The sequence below is a fragment of the Triturus cristatus genome, chromosome 10 (assembly GCF_964204655.1).
Source record: "Triturus cristatus chromosome 10, aTriCri1.1, whole genome shotgun sequence".
In the NCBI taxonomy this organism is placed as follows: Eukaryota; Metazoa; Chordata; class Amphibia; order Caudata; family Salamandridae; genus Triturus; species Triturus cristatus.
Window position 1 is genome coordinate 322,250,162 of NC_140593.1, and position 15,347 is coordinate 322,265,508.

Here is a 15,347-nt window from a genome sequence, read left to right on the forward strand (position 1 = left end):
GAAAAACTCTGCAAAGGGAGAAGAGTTCATCCCCCAGACCTAGTTTTGAGATCCAATATCCGAGTAAACTGTGCAGTGTGTGTGGAAGGAGGGTGAATCTGTCAGGTGGAGATGGAAGAAATACTGAAATGAGGTTCAGAAGCATTTTATTAATAGGTCTGATTGGAGCTACTAAATAGGATTAGTTTGGGGGGCAAGGGGAAGAAATGGACAAACGTGCCTACCATAGGCGGGAAGGAGCTTTCCAAATCATAGGCTAGAACTCAATGAAGCTAGCCAGTATCAATCTACAAATGTAAAGATTCCAAATACAAACTAAATTGTTCAGAAATTAGGACATAACTGAGAACAGATTTTCCAGACAGATCAGTTTGCTTCCTTAAATAAAACCATTAATTTAACTATAAATACATTCAATCAGCTCAGACCTCAACATCCTTCGCTGTTTGCAGGACCGATCCTGTTCCTTCCACATAATGTCCATACCTGAAATACATATTAAAAGTAAATTAGATTTTTATGATCAATATGAATGTTAATGATAATATGAGCCAAGCCACTAAATCTTATTTGCATTCCAATACCTACAAATGAGGTAATGGCTCATACACAATATAAAGCTTATTTAATTTGTTTATTCGACGCCTTACTGTACAACGGCTTAATCCTTATTTAGATTTACCCACATTGTTCACTTTTCTTGGTCTTAACAAAAACAAGTTTTATTCAGTTTATAATTTCACTTCAAGACCTACAAAGTCCTAGGTTACGACACATCTATGTACCATCACATTTTCTATGGTGATTTACTGCTCTAATTTCAAGCATGAATACTAAAAGATATGTCTTTTCTTAAGGAATTGAACAAACATGCCTGCTGATTGTGGAGGTGTGTCTATCTTCTTCCTGTTGTTGAAACTTGCTGTTATACACTGCTGCCCCTTAAGGTGGTTGTATGGCAATAAGAATAAAGCAGCTGCGAGAGGGAACTTATTTCAATATAGTAAAGTTTGCCTGAGTAGATTGCTATCAGCCAAGAGACAATGGGACTTTCAGAGAAACAAATCTAAAAACAAGCATTGGCATAGCCAATAGGTCTCGCTTTTGGGACCTTATAAGTATTTAGTTATGCAGCACAATATCCTTGGTGCAACTACATCAACTGTTGCATGGCTAAACACTTATAAGGTCCCAAAAGCATTACTGAAAGTTTGAGCTATTGGCGCTGCAAATAATAATGCTTGTTAGATTTTCTTTTGTTAAAAAATATCCCAGCAAGAGCATAAGTAAGGCTGCAGTACATTATGTGGCTAATAGAGGTCCCTTTACCCCTCCACAGGAACACCTAGCAACAGCCTGTAGTGCTGCACCCTTTTCTTTCTTTGTGGATTTTATTTTATTACTTAGCTACTGCAGGGATATTTAAAAAAAAAAAACTAACAAACATTATCTGCAACATAACTTTCAGTAACGTGAAACCGATTGCATTGCAAATGCTTGTCTTAAATATGATGCTAGGGGTCCTGTTTATTACATAAAGGCATTCATTGTAGTAACAATAATATCTTTAGGAAACAATTTTTTTAAAGTAGTGAACAACAGATGGGTGAATGTTAAAATGGGGAGAGGCACAGTTAAAATTGGTGTCACACAGCCTTCTCTGCCCTGCAGGGATCCAGAAGCTACAGAAACCAGCAGCTGGCGATAAACCGATACTCCAGAGCAGCCCAGACTAAGAGATGGTTGTGCCCTGAGGCCACTGTAGAGTGGTTAGCAGCACTTTAGAACAACCCAGCATAAAACTATTAGGACTCAAAGGGAGTTTGAGATGAGGGGTTGAACTGGTGCCCTCTGTAAAGCAGTACTTGTCTCCTGAAAAAAACAGGAGTAAGGTATAGAAAACACAGTACGATAGTAAGAGCTGCAGTCAGAGCAATAGACAAAATATGTCAACAGTCAGGGAAAAAAGTATTCAGTACCAAGAATGACTTACTTTAAAATGAGTACATGATGTGTGCAGGCATTAAATTCTGTATATTATTTTTATAAATAGATGACGCTACCTGGGACGGTTTCATTGCACAGCTGGGTCTACCCACAAATCACTGAATTGTGCAGTTTACTTTGTTCTTCCACTCAGAGTCCCGGTGAGGCTCAGTTCAACGCTTGAGAGCATACTCGCCATGATTGTCCACAGCACCTCAGAAATAAGTGGAGCAGCGGAGCAAAGTAACGGGTTCCTTCAGAAACGTGGAGACCCCTGTCTGCAGTCCGGAGATAGAGAGTAAATAAAAAAGAAAGGCTTCTGGCCGACATGACTATCAAGGGCGGCGTGCTGCACTGCATAAAAAATATAATTAAAAAAAAGGATTTGGGTGAGCAACGCTTTAAAAAAGTTGGGTGGCCGCCATTATTCAAGCTCAAACTCAGCATGCCAGTCTGCTTCAAATTGTTTGGCGTGCTGCGCATAAGAAAAACAAGCATTGGCCACGAAAGTCATCGCGATGACGATCGCTGTGAAAGCGAAAGTGATCGCGATGACGCGCTAAAGGCCTTCCTGAGTGCTGCTGGCAGGCCTAGCGCATGGCGGCTGCGCGCGTGCATGCTCACGTGCACGCAAGCGCTAGGCCAGTCAGCAGCACTTAAAAAACACACATACAAAATGTCTCTCCGAGCCAGCACATGCGCTGGGCTCAGCGAGACCTAAAAACGTCAATATATACCATATTTTGAAAAGTTTGGCTCTGGTGCTGTTGTTCTTTTCTTCTCTTTTAACTCCACAAATTATTTTGTGACAATTGATATCTCCCTTTTTGTTTCTCGAGTAAATTTGTTTTCCTGATTTAAATTGTTGTCCCGTCAGGAACAATTTATTATTTGTGCTCATACGTCAAGTGAGGCCAAGAAAAAGGGGGTTTCCAAAAGTGTGATTTCCCATGCAATTTTCTTATGAAACTTTGCTCACCGACACAGAAAAATGGTTGAAGAGAAATACACCAGATTTGCCTCAAAGTTAGAACTTTACTCAAAAAAAGTGCTTTTTTTGATTTGATGTTAATCCATTTTTGAGAAATTAGCATTTAAAGAGGTGCTTGAGTTGGCCATGAAGGGGGTCAACGTTCAAAAAAATGCAGGTACATCTAGACAGTTGATCCCACGGGAGTCTCACAGTACTAAAATATTAAAACAATAGGGTTTTGTGATTAACAGGGAGCTTTTTCTCCCATCTGCCATTTCAATACCATGGCGCTGGTGTCTGTACCGTGGTACTGAGTGATCTAATTGGCTGCTGCAACACTGAACTAAAAGTTGTGGCCTCCATTAAAGGAATCAACCCCTTGGTCCCCCATTCCTGCAAAAAAAATTGAAAAAGCCTAGGTTCGATATGGGCACTCTCAGACAACCAGGGTTTATGTCAAGAAGTGACAAACCCCACCTTAGGTTACATACAGGAACAACTACCAGCACACTAGGGGATTATCCATTGCCCACTAAGGTTAGTCGGACCTTGCAGCTCGTATGTATGCTGTGTGGTCTACCACTTCATATTGCCAAGCTGTGCTGTTTGTTGCTCATGCTCTATTACTAAGTCATATATGCACCGGTTATTTGGGAACAGGAAACAGTTCCATTCTGCTACTGCAAACACAATCTTAAAAAAAATCCTAAGAGTCCAGGAAAATTTGAAAAGTGGTTCACAATGTAAGATACGCTCATGATATTGCCAGTTGTCCTAATGGGTATGATGATCACTAATCTAGAAAACCTGATGCCCAAATGCAAAAAAAGTAATGGGTGGAAATTACTGAATTAATCTAAGCCACTAGTAATGACATAGGGCACATCCAGTCCCATTGAACAGCCATCTGCACCTCAATGATGAGGCCACTGGGTCTTAAGAGATACACGTTTGTTTTTCACTTGGACAATCAGCGTAAATGAAGTAACTTCTTATAGTTTCTATCACATCCTATCTAGGTAGTCTAGTGACCACTATCTTTATGAAACCTAAAGACAGAAACTCACTATTACATTATGAATCCTTTCACCCGAAAACATTGAGGGACAACTTATATGTTAGACAGTTCTTCTGTTGTAGGAAACTGCACCAACACTACTGAAGTTGTAACACAATCAGCGATTTTGAGAACAACATTATTAGAGAAGTTATCCTCATAAAACCATCTAAGCAGAATGAAAACATGTTCTCTATGCACCTAGGAAAGTGATTTTGAAGGGTAACAATAAGAATGGCAATGAGCAGAATGTGGCAGTAGTAACTATGTTTGATTCAATGGCCAATTGATTCCGCAAGATCATGAAAAAACATTTGTGAGCAGACTTTTCCATCACAAAAGTTTGCCTTCAAAGAGCAAGAAACATTAAAGATCAATTTCCCACAGTACCTACGGTATGTTTTGAATCTGACATAAGGATGATCAATTAGATCCCAGATGTCGGTAACTTTCCCAATGTGTAATATGTGTCCACTAACTGTGAATAAGAAAGTTTCACTCAGTGATGGGAGGATCTGGATACAAAAATTACATGCTAATTTCAAACCTTCACTAGTTGTCGCATGATGTGCCCATGCAAATTAAACTACATCGGAATACCAGAGTGAAAGGGAACATCAGGATGTAAGAAAATTCTACCACCTTTAAATAAATTAATGCACCTATCGGAAAGCAGAAACCTTGTACTCTGGATCCATCAGGAGAAATGCACTTTTGCCACCACTACTGAACACACAGAGTGAGATGTGAGAAAAAATACTAGAACCGGGTAAAGGGGATTGAGATAGGAGAGAAAACTGAGACCCTGGATATTGCCACACTGCCACGTCACTTTGCTAGGCACTGATTCCTCCAGGCTGCAATCCATATCTAAAGGCAAATAAGAGAGTACTAATAACCTGTCACAAATGTACAGCACCTAACTCTCACAGTGACAGTGCACACACACGCACAAACTCACACACACACACCATGTATCAATACTAAATAACTAAATACCACTTATACCTTAATGCTCCTAAAATATACTTATCCTATTCATATACATATCATATTCAATAATGATTTATGAGAAAATCCTTTCAGTTACTTCACAAAATAATTTAATCTCCATACGGAATGCAAATAGTTCCAGAGTCTTTGCCTACTAAAATCAAAGTTAAAATTCCAGTTCTATGTTTGCTTTCATCTTGAAGAACAAGTTACTTACTTACCTTTGGTAACGATGTATCTGTAAGAGACATACATTAGTTATAGATTCCTTACCTTAGAATTACCCCCAGGTGTCAGACTGGACCCGGAGAAGTTTTCTGTAGCAGTACCCCTGCAGGCGTTGGTCGACTTTGTGTCCGTCGGCGGCGGTGTGGTACTTAGATGCCACCCCTGCGTGCTGACATCAGTTCTGACATGACTTTCCACGCCAGGAACGCTGAGCCATGCGAGACACTGACCACTGGTGCACAAAACTAGGGCCCTGGAAGGGAGTCAGTTCGCATAACGGGAAGGATGGGTGGAGCGGCAAGGAATCTATAACTAATGTTTGTCTCTTAGATATACATCGTTACCGAAGGTAAGTAACTTGTTCAACTACAATAGACCATTAGTTATAGATTCCTTGGCTTAAAATAGATACCACAGCAATGCCAACCCCAGAGGTGGGTCTGCAAACTAAGTTCACATCAGAAAGTCCTGGAGAACAGAACAGCCGAAAAAGCTGTCTCTCCGGACTTGGCTATCCAGGCATGAATGTTTTGTGAACGTGTGCAGGGATACCCACGTGGCTGCCTGGCAGATGTCAACCAACGTAATTCCACGTCCCAAAGCAGTAGTTGCCCTGGTAGAGTGGGCGCGCAGTCCCACTGGAGGTTCCTTCTTCGCCCAAGAATAGCAGATTTGATGCATAGGACAACCCATCGAAAGATGGTACGTTAGTGCACAGCCCGACCTCTCTTGGTGTCCACATAGCACACGAAGAGTTGCTCATCCGCCTGGAAATCTATAGTGTGGTCAAGGTAGAAGGACAGCGCACGTTTTGGGTCCAGACGTTGGAGTCTCTCCTCCTCTTTGGAAGGGTACGGAGGCAGCAAGAAGGTGGGCAATGTGATGGTCTTTCCTATGTGGAAAAAAGTAACCACTTTGGGCAGAAAAGAGGGCCTTGTGCGAAGGACCACTTTGTCCGGTTGAACAGCAAGAAAGGGAGGCTTGGAGGACAGAGCCTGAAGCTCACTGACCCGCGAGCAGAGGTGATGGCAAGCAGGAAAGCGGTCTTCAAAGTAAGAAGACGAAGAGGACAATTATGTAGTGGCTCGAACGGAGCACACATTAGATAAGTAAGGACAAGATTGAAGTCCCATTGGGGCTTTACAAAAGGAGAAGGAGGAAAGAGATGAGTAATGACCTTTAGAAATCTATATACAATCAGGGACTTGAAAAGAGAAGGCTGATCAGGCGAAGGCGAAGAAAGGCCGAGATGGCCGAAAGGTAGCCTTTAAGAGTGCCCAGAGCAGAGCCCTGCTGGGCCAAAGACAGAATAAAGATGAGAACCTCTGAAAGAGGGGCAGAAAGCAGATCCACAACCTTTGCTGCTCACCATGCCACAAATTTGTTCCATCTACAGGCATATACCATTTTAGTGGGGGGATGCCTGGCTGCCAATATGGCATTACAGACTTCTGGGGGAAGGTCGAAAGCTGTCAACCGTCGCCAAACAATCTCCAAGCAAGGAGGTCGGGCTGGACAGGTTTGAGTAGAGGACCGTCCCCTGCTGCTGCGACAGAAGGTCCTCTCGAAGAGGCCGTCTGATAAGAGGATCGATGGCCATGCTTAAGTGATTGGGGTACCAGACTCTCCGTGCCCAGTCCAGAGCCACAAGAATGACTTGGGCCCGGTCGCGCTTGTTCTTCTTTAGCAATCTGGGTAGAATTGGTACAGGTGGAAAAGCGTACAGGAGGCTGCAATTCCACTCGCGAGGAAAAGCGTCGCCGAGTGAGTGCCGACTTCGAGACTCCAATGCGCAGAACTGCTGACATTGCGCGTTCTCTTCGGTGGCAAGTTCGAAAAACAGATCTAACAAAGGCTTTCCCCACTGCCGAAAGAGACCTCGAAACACCTCCGAGTGGAGATGCCATTCGTGATCCATTGTGCACAAGCGGCTGAACCACCAGGGATATGCCCTGATGTTCTATCCATGTCCAATGGTGAAGGGCCTCTTGACACAGGGTCCACAACACCACCCCTCCCTGTGTGGTGCAGTGCCATACGGCGGTGGTGTTGTTTGTGAACACCAGCACTACTCTTTCTTGGACAAAAGGAAGGAATGCCTTCAGTGCAAGACGGATTGCCCGGAGCTCCAAAAGGTTGATGTGGAGACCGGACTACGCCAGAGATGAGAGACCCTTGATCTCTGGCTCTTCCAGGTGGCCGCCCCATCCCAGAAGTGAAGCATCCATCACTACTGTAAATTATGGCTGGGGGAAGGGAGAGGAATCTGCCGCTGACCCAATCCTGGTCCGTGAGCCTTCATTGCAATTAACGTGCAGTCCCCTCTGAGATCTGGATGACATCAAAAAGATTCCCCTGATGCTGCGCCCACTGGAACTTCAGGTCCCACTGCAGAGCCTGCATATGCCATCTGGCATGATCCACCAGCAGGATGCAGGAGGCCATGAGGCCTAGCAGCCTCAGGGTCATTCTCACCGAAATCCAGGATAGAGGATGAAACATTGGTATCATAGCCCGAATATCCTGGACTCGCTGCTCTGAAGGATAAGCCCAAAACTGCACTGTATCCAGAACTGCTCCGATGAAAAGGAGCTGCGCTGAGAGGGAATCAAGTGTGACTTTTGCACGTTGATAGTAAACCCCAGCGAGAGGTCCGCCATAGTCTGGACGTGGGAGACAACATCCTGGGGTGAGCCCGCCTTTAACAGCAAGTTATCGAGTTAGGGGAAGACTGGAATCCCTGATCTGCACAGATGAGCTGCGACCACCGCCATCCCTTTCGTGATAACCTGAAGGTTGGTAAGTCGAAGGGGAGCACTGTAAACTTAAAATGCTTGTGGCCTCCCGTGAACCGTAGGTAATGCCTGTGGGCTGGCAGGATGGGGGATGTGCAAATGGGCGTTCCTGCAAGTCCAGTGCTACCATCCAGTTTCCGTGCTCGAGGGCAGGACGGACCTGAGCCAACATGAGCATTTGGAACTTTTCCGTCCTTCCAGAGGAAGCGGTTGAGGGCTCTGAGATCTAAGATAAGACGCAGGCCTTTGTCATGCTTGAATACCAGGAAGTAGTGGGAGTAACAACCACAACCTACTTCCGGCACAGGGACCCTTTCATAGCTCCCTTGGCCAAGAGAGTTGCAACTTCCTATCAGAGAATGGCCAAGTGATCCTCTGGCATGCGATGGAGTGTTGGTGGCATGGAGGAAGAGGTAGTCTCGAAGAGGAGGGAGTAGCCCCTTCGGACTATCTGCAAAAGCCACCTGTCCGTTGTGATGTTTTGCCAGCGGGGGAGGTGATGGCGAATCCTGCCACCCACTGGCCTCTGGTGGCCCTGAAATGTCATACTAGGACGTTTGGAGGCTGCTGCAGAGGGGGTATAGGTAGACTGACCCGCACGCTTGTCCCTAGACCCTTGTCGCTGGGTCCCACGCCCGCGGCCACACAGAGGCTGGGTAGCATGCGTGGCCCTTTGGCTATATTGGGTGGAACGTTGCGGGGTACCCCTTCCGTAGTCACGAAAGTGGTGAAAGGCAGAATGCGTGGGGCGAGAAGCTGCTGCGAGACCCAAGGATCTGGCCGTAGCCTTAGAATCCTTGAAGTGCTCGAGCGCTGAGTCTGCCTCCTCACCTAACAGGTGATGGCCATCAAAGGCATGTCCAGAAGGATGGATTGGATATCCCCAGAGAAACTAGACATCCTCAACCAGGCATAGCACCTCAAGGCTACCGAAGTGGAAACCGTTCTGCTCAGAGAGCCGGCGGTATTCAGCCCACATCTGATGATGAACTTAGCTGCGTCTTGACCCTCTGCCACTGCGCAGGTGAGAACGGCCCAGGCCTCCTCCAGGCACTGTGGCAGCACCTGCGCAACTGTATCCCACACTGTATGGGTATAACGACCCAAGAGGCATGTGGTGTTCATCGACCGCAGTGCTAAGCTGGCGGAAGAAAACATATTCTTCCCAAGGTGGTCCAGCTTCTTGGATTCCCTGTCTGGGGGAGCAGTAGGGAATGCGCACTTAGAAAACGAGGCTTGGACCACCATTTGGATAGGGTGTTGGGAGAGGAAAAGTGGGTCGCCTGGGGCCGGGAGGTGGTGTCGGGCAATCATCCTATCCACAGCAGCCCCTGTGCTGGACCAAGTGTCCACTAGGACGTCTGTGAGGGCTTCATTTAAAGGCAACAGGGGCTCCGAAGAGCCCGCTGCTGGTTTAAGTACCTCTGTCAGGAGGTTAGTCCTGACTGCCACCATGGGAAGCTCCAGGTCCAAGGCCTCAGCCGCCCTAGGCAACACCACTGTGTACGAAGCTCCCTCTTCCATAGCTACGAAAAGAAGGGAGAGCATGCCAAGGTCTGGGGAGGTATCCAAAACACTGGCATCACCCAGTTCCTCTCGCCAGTCCGGTTCCTCGAGCTGGTCAGCTAAAGGGTCCACAGACCCCTCCCAGTCCTCCTCACCCTCCTCTGCCTGCCACTCAGGACGGCAGGGAATGCCAGAGATGAACAGTGGTACAAAAGTACCCTTCGGCGCCGGTAACAACTGCGAGCGATGTCGGTCCGGCGCCATGTCCAAGTTGGGGGTGAGGCTGGGGTAGACACCGGCTGGGGGCACAACCGGCGTCGGGCATGGTCACTAGAATCCAGGCCTGGATCCTCGGGGGCCCGCCAAAGTCGAAGGCATTGAAGGCTTGGGGGCCCCCAGCCGAGTCTGCGGGGCCCGAAGGCACGCTGGTGGAGTCGTGCTGCCCAAAGATGCTATGGAGCGCTACGTAAAAAGCTTGAAGCTGGGCAGAGGACGCTAAGGCCTCAGGAAAGGGAGGGAAGCGAGGAGCCATCCCAGAAGCAGGCTCCGAAGACAGAGCTGGAAAGTGACAACGCTTCGGGTCCCGCGTCGCGTCAGACGGGGAGAAGGCGAAGTGCGGCGATGCTTCTTTGCCTTCTTCTTGTGCTTCGACTTACTCGATGAGGGCCAAGACTTCGAGGACGAGTGGTGGTGGCTCACCGACCGGTCCGGAGACCTTCCACCTGACCAGGACCTCGAACGATGGTGAGCAGACTGGCGGGCCTCCAAGAGCTTTCGGGACCGCTCCCGCAAAGACTTCGGATTCATCCCGGCAGTCGGAGCACAATTTCGGGTCGTGGTCGTGCTTCAGGCACCAGAGGCACACGAGGTGCGGATCCATGACGGACATTAATTTGTGACAAGAGTCACAAGGCTTGAAGCCGGTCAGACGATGGGACATACCTCGTGCAACCAGGAGGCGGAAGACTCAAAAAAAGAAATCGGCAAAAAATGACTAAGGGGCAAGCTCTCTCCGGATCTGCGCTGTTGGCGCGGAAAAAGAAAGAAATGACGTCAGCGCACAGGGGCGGTGTCTAAGTAGACACTGCAACGTCATCTCGGCGGCCACGATGCCAGACACGGAGTCGACCGACACTACCTACAAAAGCGCAGGGGTACTGCTACAGAAAAATTCTCCAGATCCAGTCTGACACCTGGGGGTAATTTTAAGGTAAGGAATCTATAACTAATGGTTTCTTTCAGATTTGATATTCCAGAATACTCCTCTCAAACAGGAATGTCTTTTAGCCAGTCTCGGGGAAGAATATAGTTCACCCAAACACAAATCACAAATCCACAAAGCAAGGGTCCTAGCTCAGAAGCTGTTATTTCCAAACCTTGTGAGAGTTCAGAGGTTTCTGGGAACTGTAGTTTTTTTGTCAGGCAGTGTTGCATACAGCAATCTCCATGCATGCAAAGCCTTCTGCCAGGCTAAGGCAACACCTGATGTACACTGTCAGCCTCTTCATGAAACAGCTGCAGTAAGCGCGAGAAGCTTTGGATTATTGCACTCCCAAGCCCACCTCACAACTAGCGGTAAGCCCTGCTTCGTGACAGCATTAATTGAATTGGTCACTCAGGACAGAGATTATAAACATGGCCTCTAGAATTTATTTCCGCTGTGCTAGAACTGATCAATGGCAAACCTAAAGCTAGATAGAAAATCCTGTTGAGAAAAACGGCCAATGGATCCTTACTAAAAAAAAAAACAAGTATTGAGCGTTTAAATGATTATCTGAAATTCAGTATTTTACAGGGTTAATAAAACTATTAGGAGCAAATTCTTCATTTAAACTAATCAATGATTTGACTGTACTAAAATGGCAGATGCTATTTTTAGGATGCCTTTGTCCCTTTCCTATTAGTTTCATAACAATGTGTACAGACATTTTGTTATGATCTTGCTGTCATTGAGGCCACGCGCCTCTGTAGAATGTCCGCTGTTCCAACGTTTTAATGCAGTTGACTGTGTGCTCATGTCCTATCAGTTTGGCAGCTGCTGGCTGAAGGTGCGCTGACACTATGTGCTGTGTGAAATAAACCTATCAACTCAACAGACTGTCTTCGTGCCATGTTGTGAGCGCTGAGGGGTGTGAAACAGTGTTAAGTGACCCACAACGCATTGATCTCGGTCAATTTGGCAGCAGAGCATTGAATGTGGAGTGTGCCATTCGCTTTTCATACGGAAGTAATGGGGGTACTTTGTAAGGAATAGCGTTTCACCTCACGCTACATGACTGCCTGGTAGTCGGAACTTGTTTTCTACAGTTCATGCATGTACTTTGTGGGTCTTGAACTGAAGTCCTCTCAGCACTGGACCGTCTGCTGATCCCGCTGACGGAGTTGTGAAGCAAAGACGCTCATCTGAGAGAAATGCGTGTGTTCTTACGGTGAAGCTTGTTGAAACACGCCCATGGAGGAGGAGTTTTGATTTTTTAAAGAGATAGGCTTTTTCTGTTCGTTTGTTCTTTTTGAACGGCTTTCTCTTCAGCTTTGTCATCGCATTTTAAGCCGATCTTTTGGTGTCAGTCATATTTAATTCAACTTCTGTTTTCATCTTCATTGTCTTCCTGCTCATTCAACATGGATGTCACAGCATTAGATGTTACAGCAGTTTCTTCTCCACATTTTCTCACTCAGCCAGGTAGTCCTAGCATAGAATGGGATGAGTGGATTGACATGTTTAATAATTACTTAGAGGCATTGGATGCCCAAGATTTCAGCTCAAGTAGAAAAAAAGCGATTTTCTCATCAATTTGGGTAAAGAAGGTCAACATATTTTCAAGTACCTTCCTGTTGTCACTAATGAACGTGGTCAACCCATTGAAGATGTCTTTCAAGAAGCACGTAAAAGGTTGGAGATCAGGTTTGCAAAGGAGACTAACGATGTCATGAGGAGATACAAATTTTATACCCAAGCACAGAGAGTTGGGGAATCCATTGATGACTTTGTTACGAGACTTTGTGAACTTTCCCTTAAATGCAGATTTGGTGCCATGGCTGAGGAAATGATACGGGATCAACTCATTGTGCAATGTAGAAGCAGAAAGACACAAGAATGCTTATGGGCTGCTAAAGACCCCACTCTTATAGATGCAATCGACGTTGCAAAAATAGCTGAAGAAACAGAGTTCTGTATGAAGGAGATGGATCACAGAGATTCTAAACTGAACATTACTAATGAAAGTGAAACATCCATTGTGGAGTGTGGTGAAGGGGATGTGGCTGCCTCCACCAGATTTAAAGGTGAGAGGATTTTTTCTGGCAGCAGGTTGTATCGCAGTAAGTTTGGTAATAAGACATGTGGCAAGTGCGGCAGCACTTATCACGCGATGGGTTCTAAAAATTGCTGGGTCATTGGTAAGGAATATAGAAGGTGTGGCCGTAAAGGCCATTTCGCCTGAATGTGTAGAGAAGCCAACAAGGGGATGGTAGCAATGTTTTCGAGGAGACACATGTTAGTGAATGTTCGTTCAGACCAGACAGAATTCTTTGTGTTGAACCTTCCCTAAGTGATGTAGTAGACAGTGAAGATCTCCTCCTCACCAACTCTTCCTCCTTAGATGATAAGAGGAGACGTAGACCTAAAGCAGAGTTTGTCATTGCCAAAAAAAAAATAGATCTAATGGTTGATTCGGGGTCGTTATATACCATCGTACCCAAGAGAATATACTAACAAGAATGGCCCCACATGAACTTATTGCCCAAAGATATAAATCCTGGTGCGTATCAAGGTGAGCAGATAGACATATTGGGCTATATTTTTACAGATATCTATTTCAAAAACAGGTCTGTCAATGGAAAAGTTTATGTGGCTGAATCTGGCCCCCCATATTGACCTCCATATTAAGATTGACCCTCACGGTGTTGAACAGGTAATGGTGGTGGATGACCTCTCAGTTGAAGATATTTTGGAGGTAAAAGAGTGTTCAGAGACCAACTTGGTAATTTAGAAGGTTATGTTTACAAAATAAAACTTAAACATAGAGCCATCCCTGTCCAACATAAGCTTAGGAAGGTTCCCATCATGGTGAGGGGAGAGGTCAAGAAGATGTTGGATGAAATGTTATCCAGTGGTGTCATTGAGCCCGTTGAGTGTTCTGCTTGGGTTTCTCCTGTCGTTATTACGGAGAAGGCAGATGGCAATTTGTGTTTGTGTTGATTTGAGGAGTTTAAATCAGAATACCATCCCTGACACCTTTCCCCTACTCAATATCAACGAGTTAATGGTATTGTTACAAGGAGCAAAATTTTTCTCTAAACTGGACCTTCATCACGCTTATCATCAAATACGTTTACATGACTCCTCTAAACATTTGACAGCCTTCATCACCACGGAAGGTATCTTTCAATTCACTAGAATGCCTTTCGGTTTGTCCTCGGCTGCTAGTGTTTTTCAGAGGATGGTCTCAGAAGTGTTTAAAGGTCTAAAAAATATAATCTACTTTCAAGATGATATCCTTGTTTTTCGTGATAACGTGAGCAGCCACAACTTAGCGTTAAAAGCTGCTCTTGCCAGGCTTTTGGAATCTGGTTTAACGTTACGTAAAGAAAAGAATTCTTTCCTTGCCACAGAGGTGGAGTACTTAGGACACTCCATTTCTTCTGATGGTGTCAAACCCAAGAGAGATTTGCTTGCATCCATAAAATTGGCTCCCATTCCTAGTAACAGAGATCAGCTGCATTCATTCCTTAGATTAATTGAGTACTACTCCAAGTTTGTGAGGAACTTTGCGAGTAAAACTGAACCTCTAAAGGTACTTATGAGGAAGGGTGTCAATTTCATTTGGGGGAACAGATTAACAAAATTGTTTTGATAACACCAAGCTTGAAATCTGTAATGCAGGTATTCTGGTTCCTTTCGATGTTAACGCAAAAACCATTGTCACTGTTGATGCCAGAGACACTGGTATTGCTGCTGTCTTGTCTCAGAATGACGGTACCTCAGAGAAAATTGTAGCGTTCACCTCACGGACCTTGACTAATTTTGTACGTCATTACTCTGTAATAGAGAAAGAAACCCTAGCTGTCACCTGGGGTGTCTAATATTTTAGAACGTATGTTTGGGGGCGCAGGTTTCTCCTTCGCACCGACCATAAACCATTGCTTAACATTCTGTCACCAGGTGGAACAGGGAAAGGGTCAGCCAGATTAGCTCGCCTAGTCTCCAAGTTGCAAGAATACCATTTCCATATTGAGTTAATTTCTGGTTGGCGCAACGTTCAAGCTGACTGTTTCTCTCGTCTGCCCTTAGACTGGGAGGAAGTGGACAAAGTTGGCGTGTCAAAGAGTGAAAGGGAAGGAGCTATCTCCAGTGTGGATGATGTGGTCCAGTGGAGTTGTGGTGTAGTCAGCAAAGAAGAGTGGGCGGAGGCCATGTTACAAAATGAGGTCCTAAAGGGAGTCTTCAACCTCATTCTTAAAGGTAGGCGTAGGGAGAGCACATTACCCAGTAGTGTTAGACCCTTTAATGCTGTCAATGACAAACTATCCACCGTCGCTGATCAGATTGTCATGCGTGGCGATAAGATAGTTTCCCCGTTTGGCATTAGCAAAAGATTATTTAACTTAGCTCATGAAGGACACTTAGGGCAGACCATTACAAAAAAAACGTTTGCGGAGTGAATTCTGGTGGCCGGGTATTGATAGTGAGGTGGTTGATTGGGTTGAAAGATGCAGTGAATGCAGAGAGTGTGAGAAGAGGCTTAAGGTCGGGCCTCAGTCTGTACCGAGTTCCATCCATGATCCTGGTGTAGTTTGGCATAGCATT

General features: G+C 45.6%; 1 protein-coding gene across 4 annotated transcripts in view; it reads right to left on the minus strand.

Annotated features, from left to right (window-relative positions):
- Nucleotides 1-15,347, minus strand: part of TRDMT1 (tRNA aspartic acid methyltransferase 1) — a 203,036-nt gene that overhangs the window by 30,428 nt on the left and 157,261 nt on the right. For all 4 annotated transcript variants that reach the window (XM_085631510.1, XM_085631512.1, XM_085631513.1 and 1 more), the window contains exon 9: nt 429-486. In XM_085631510.1, the coding sequence (XP_085487636.1) occupies nt 429-486 (58 nt within the window). The remainder of the gene's footprint in view (nt 1-428; nt 487-15,347) is intronic.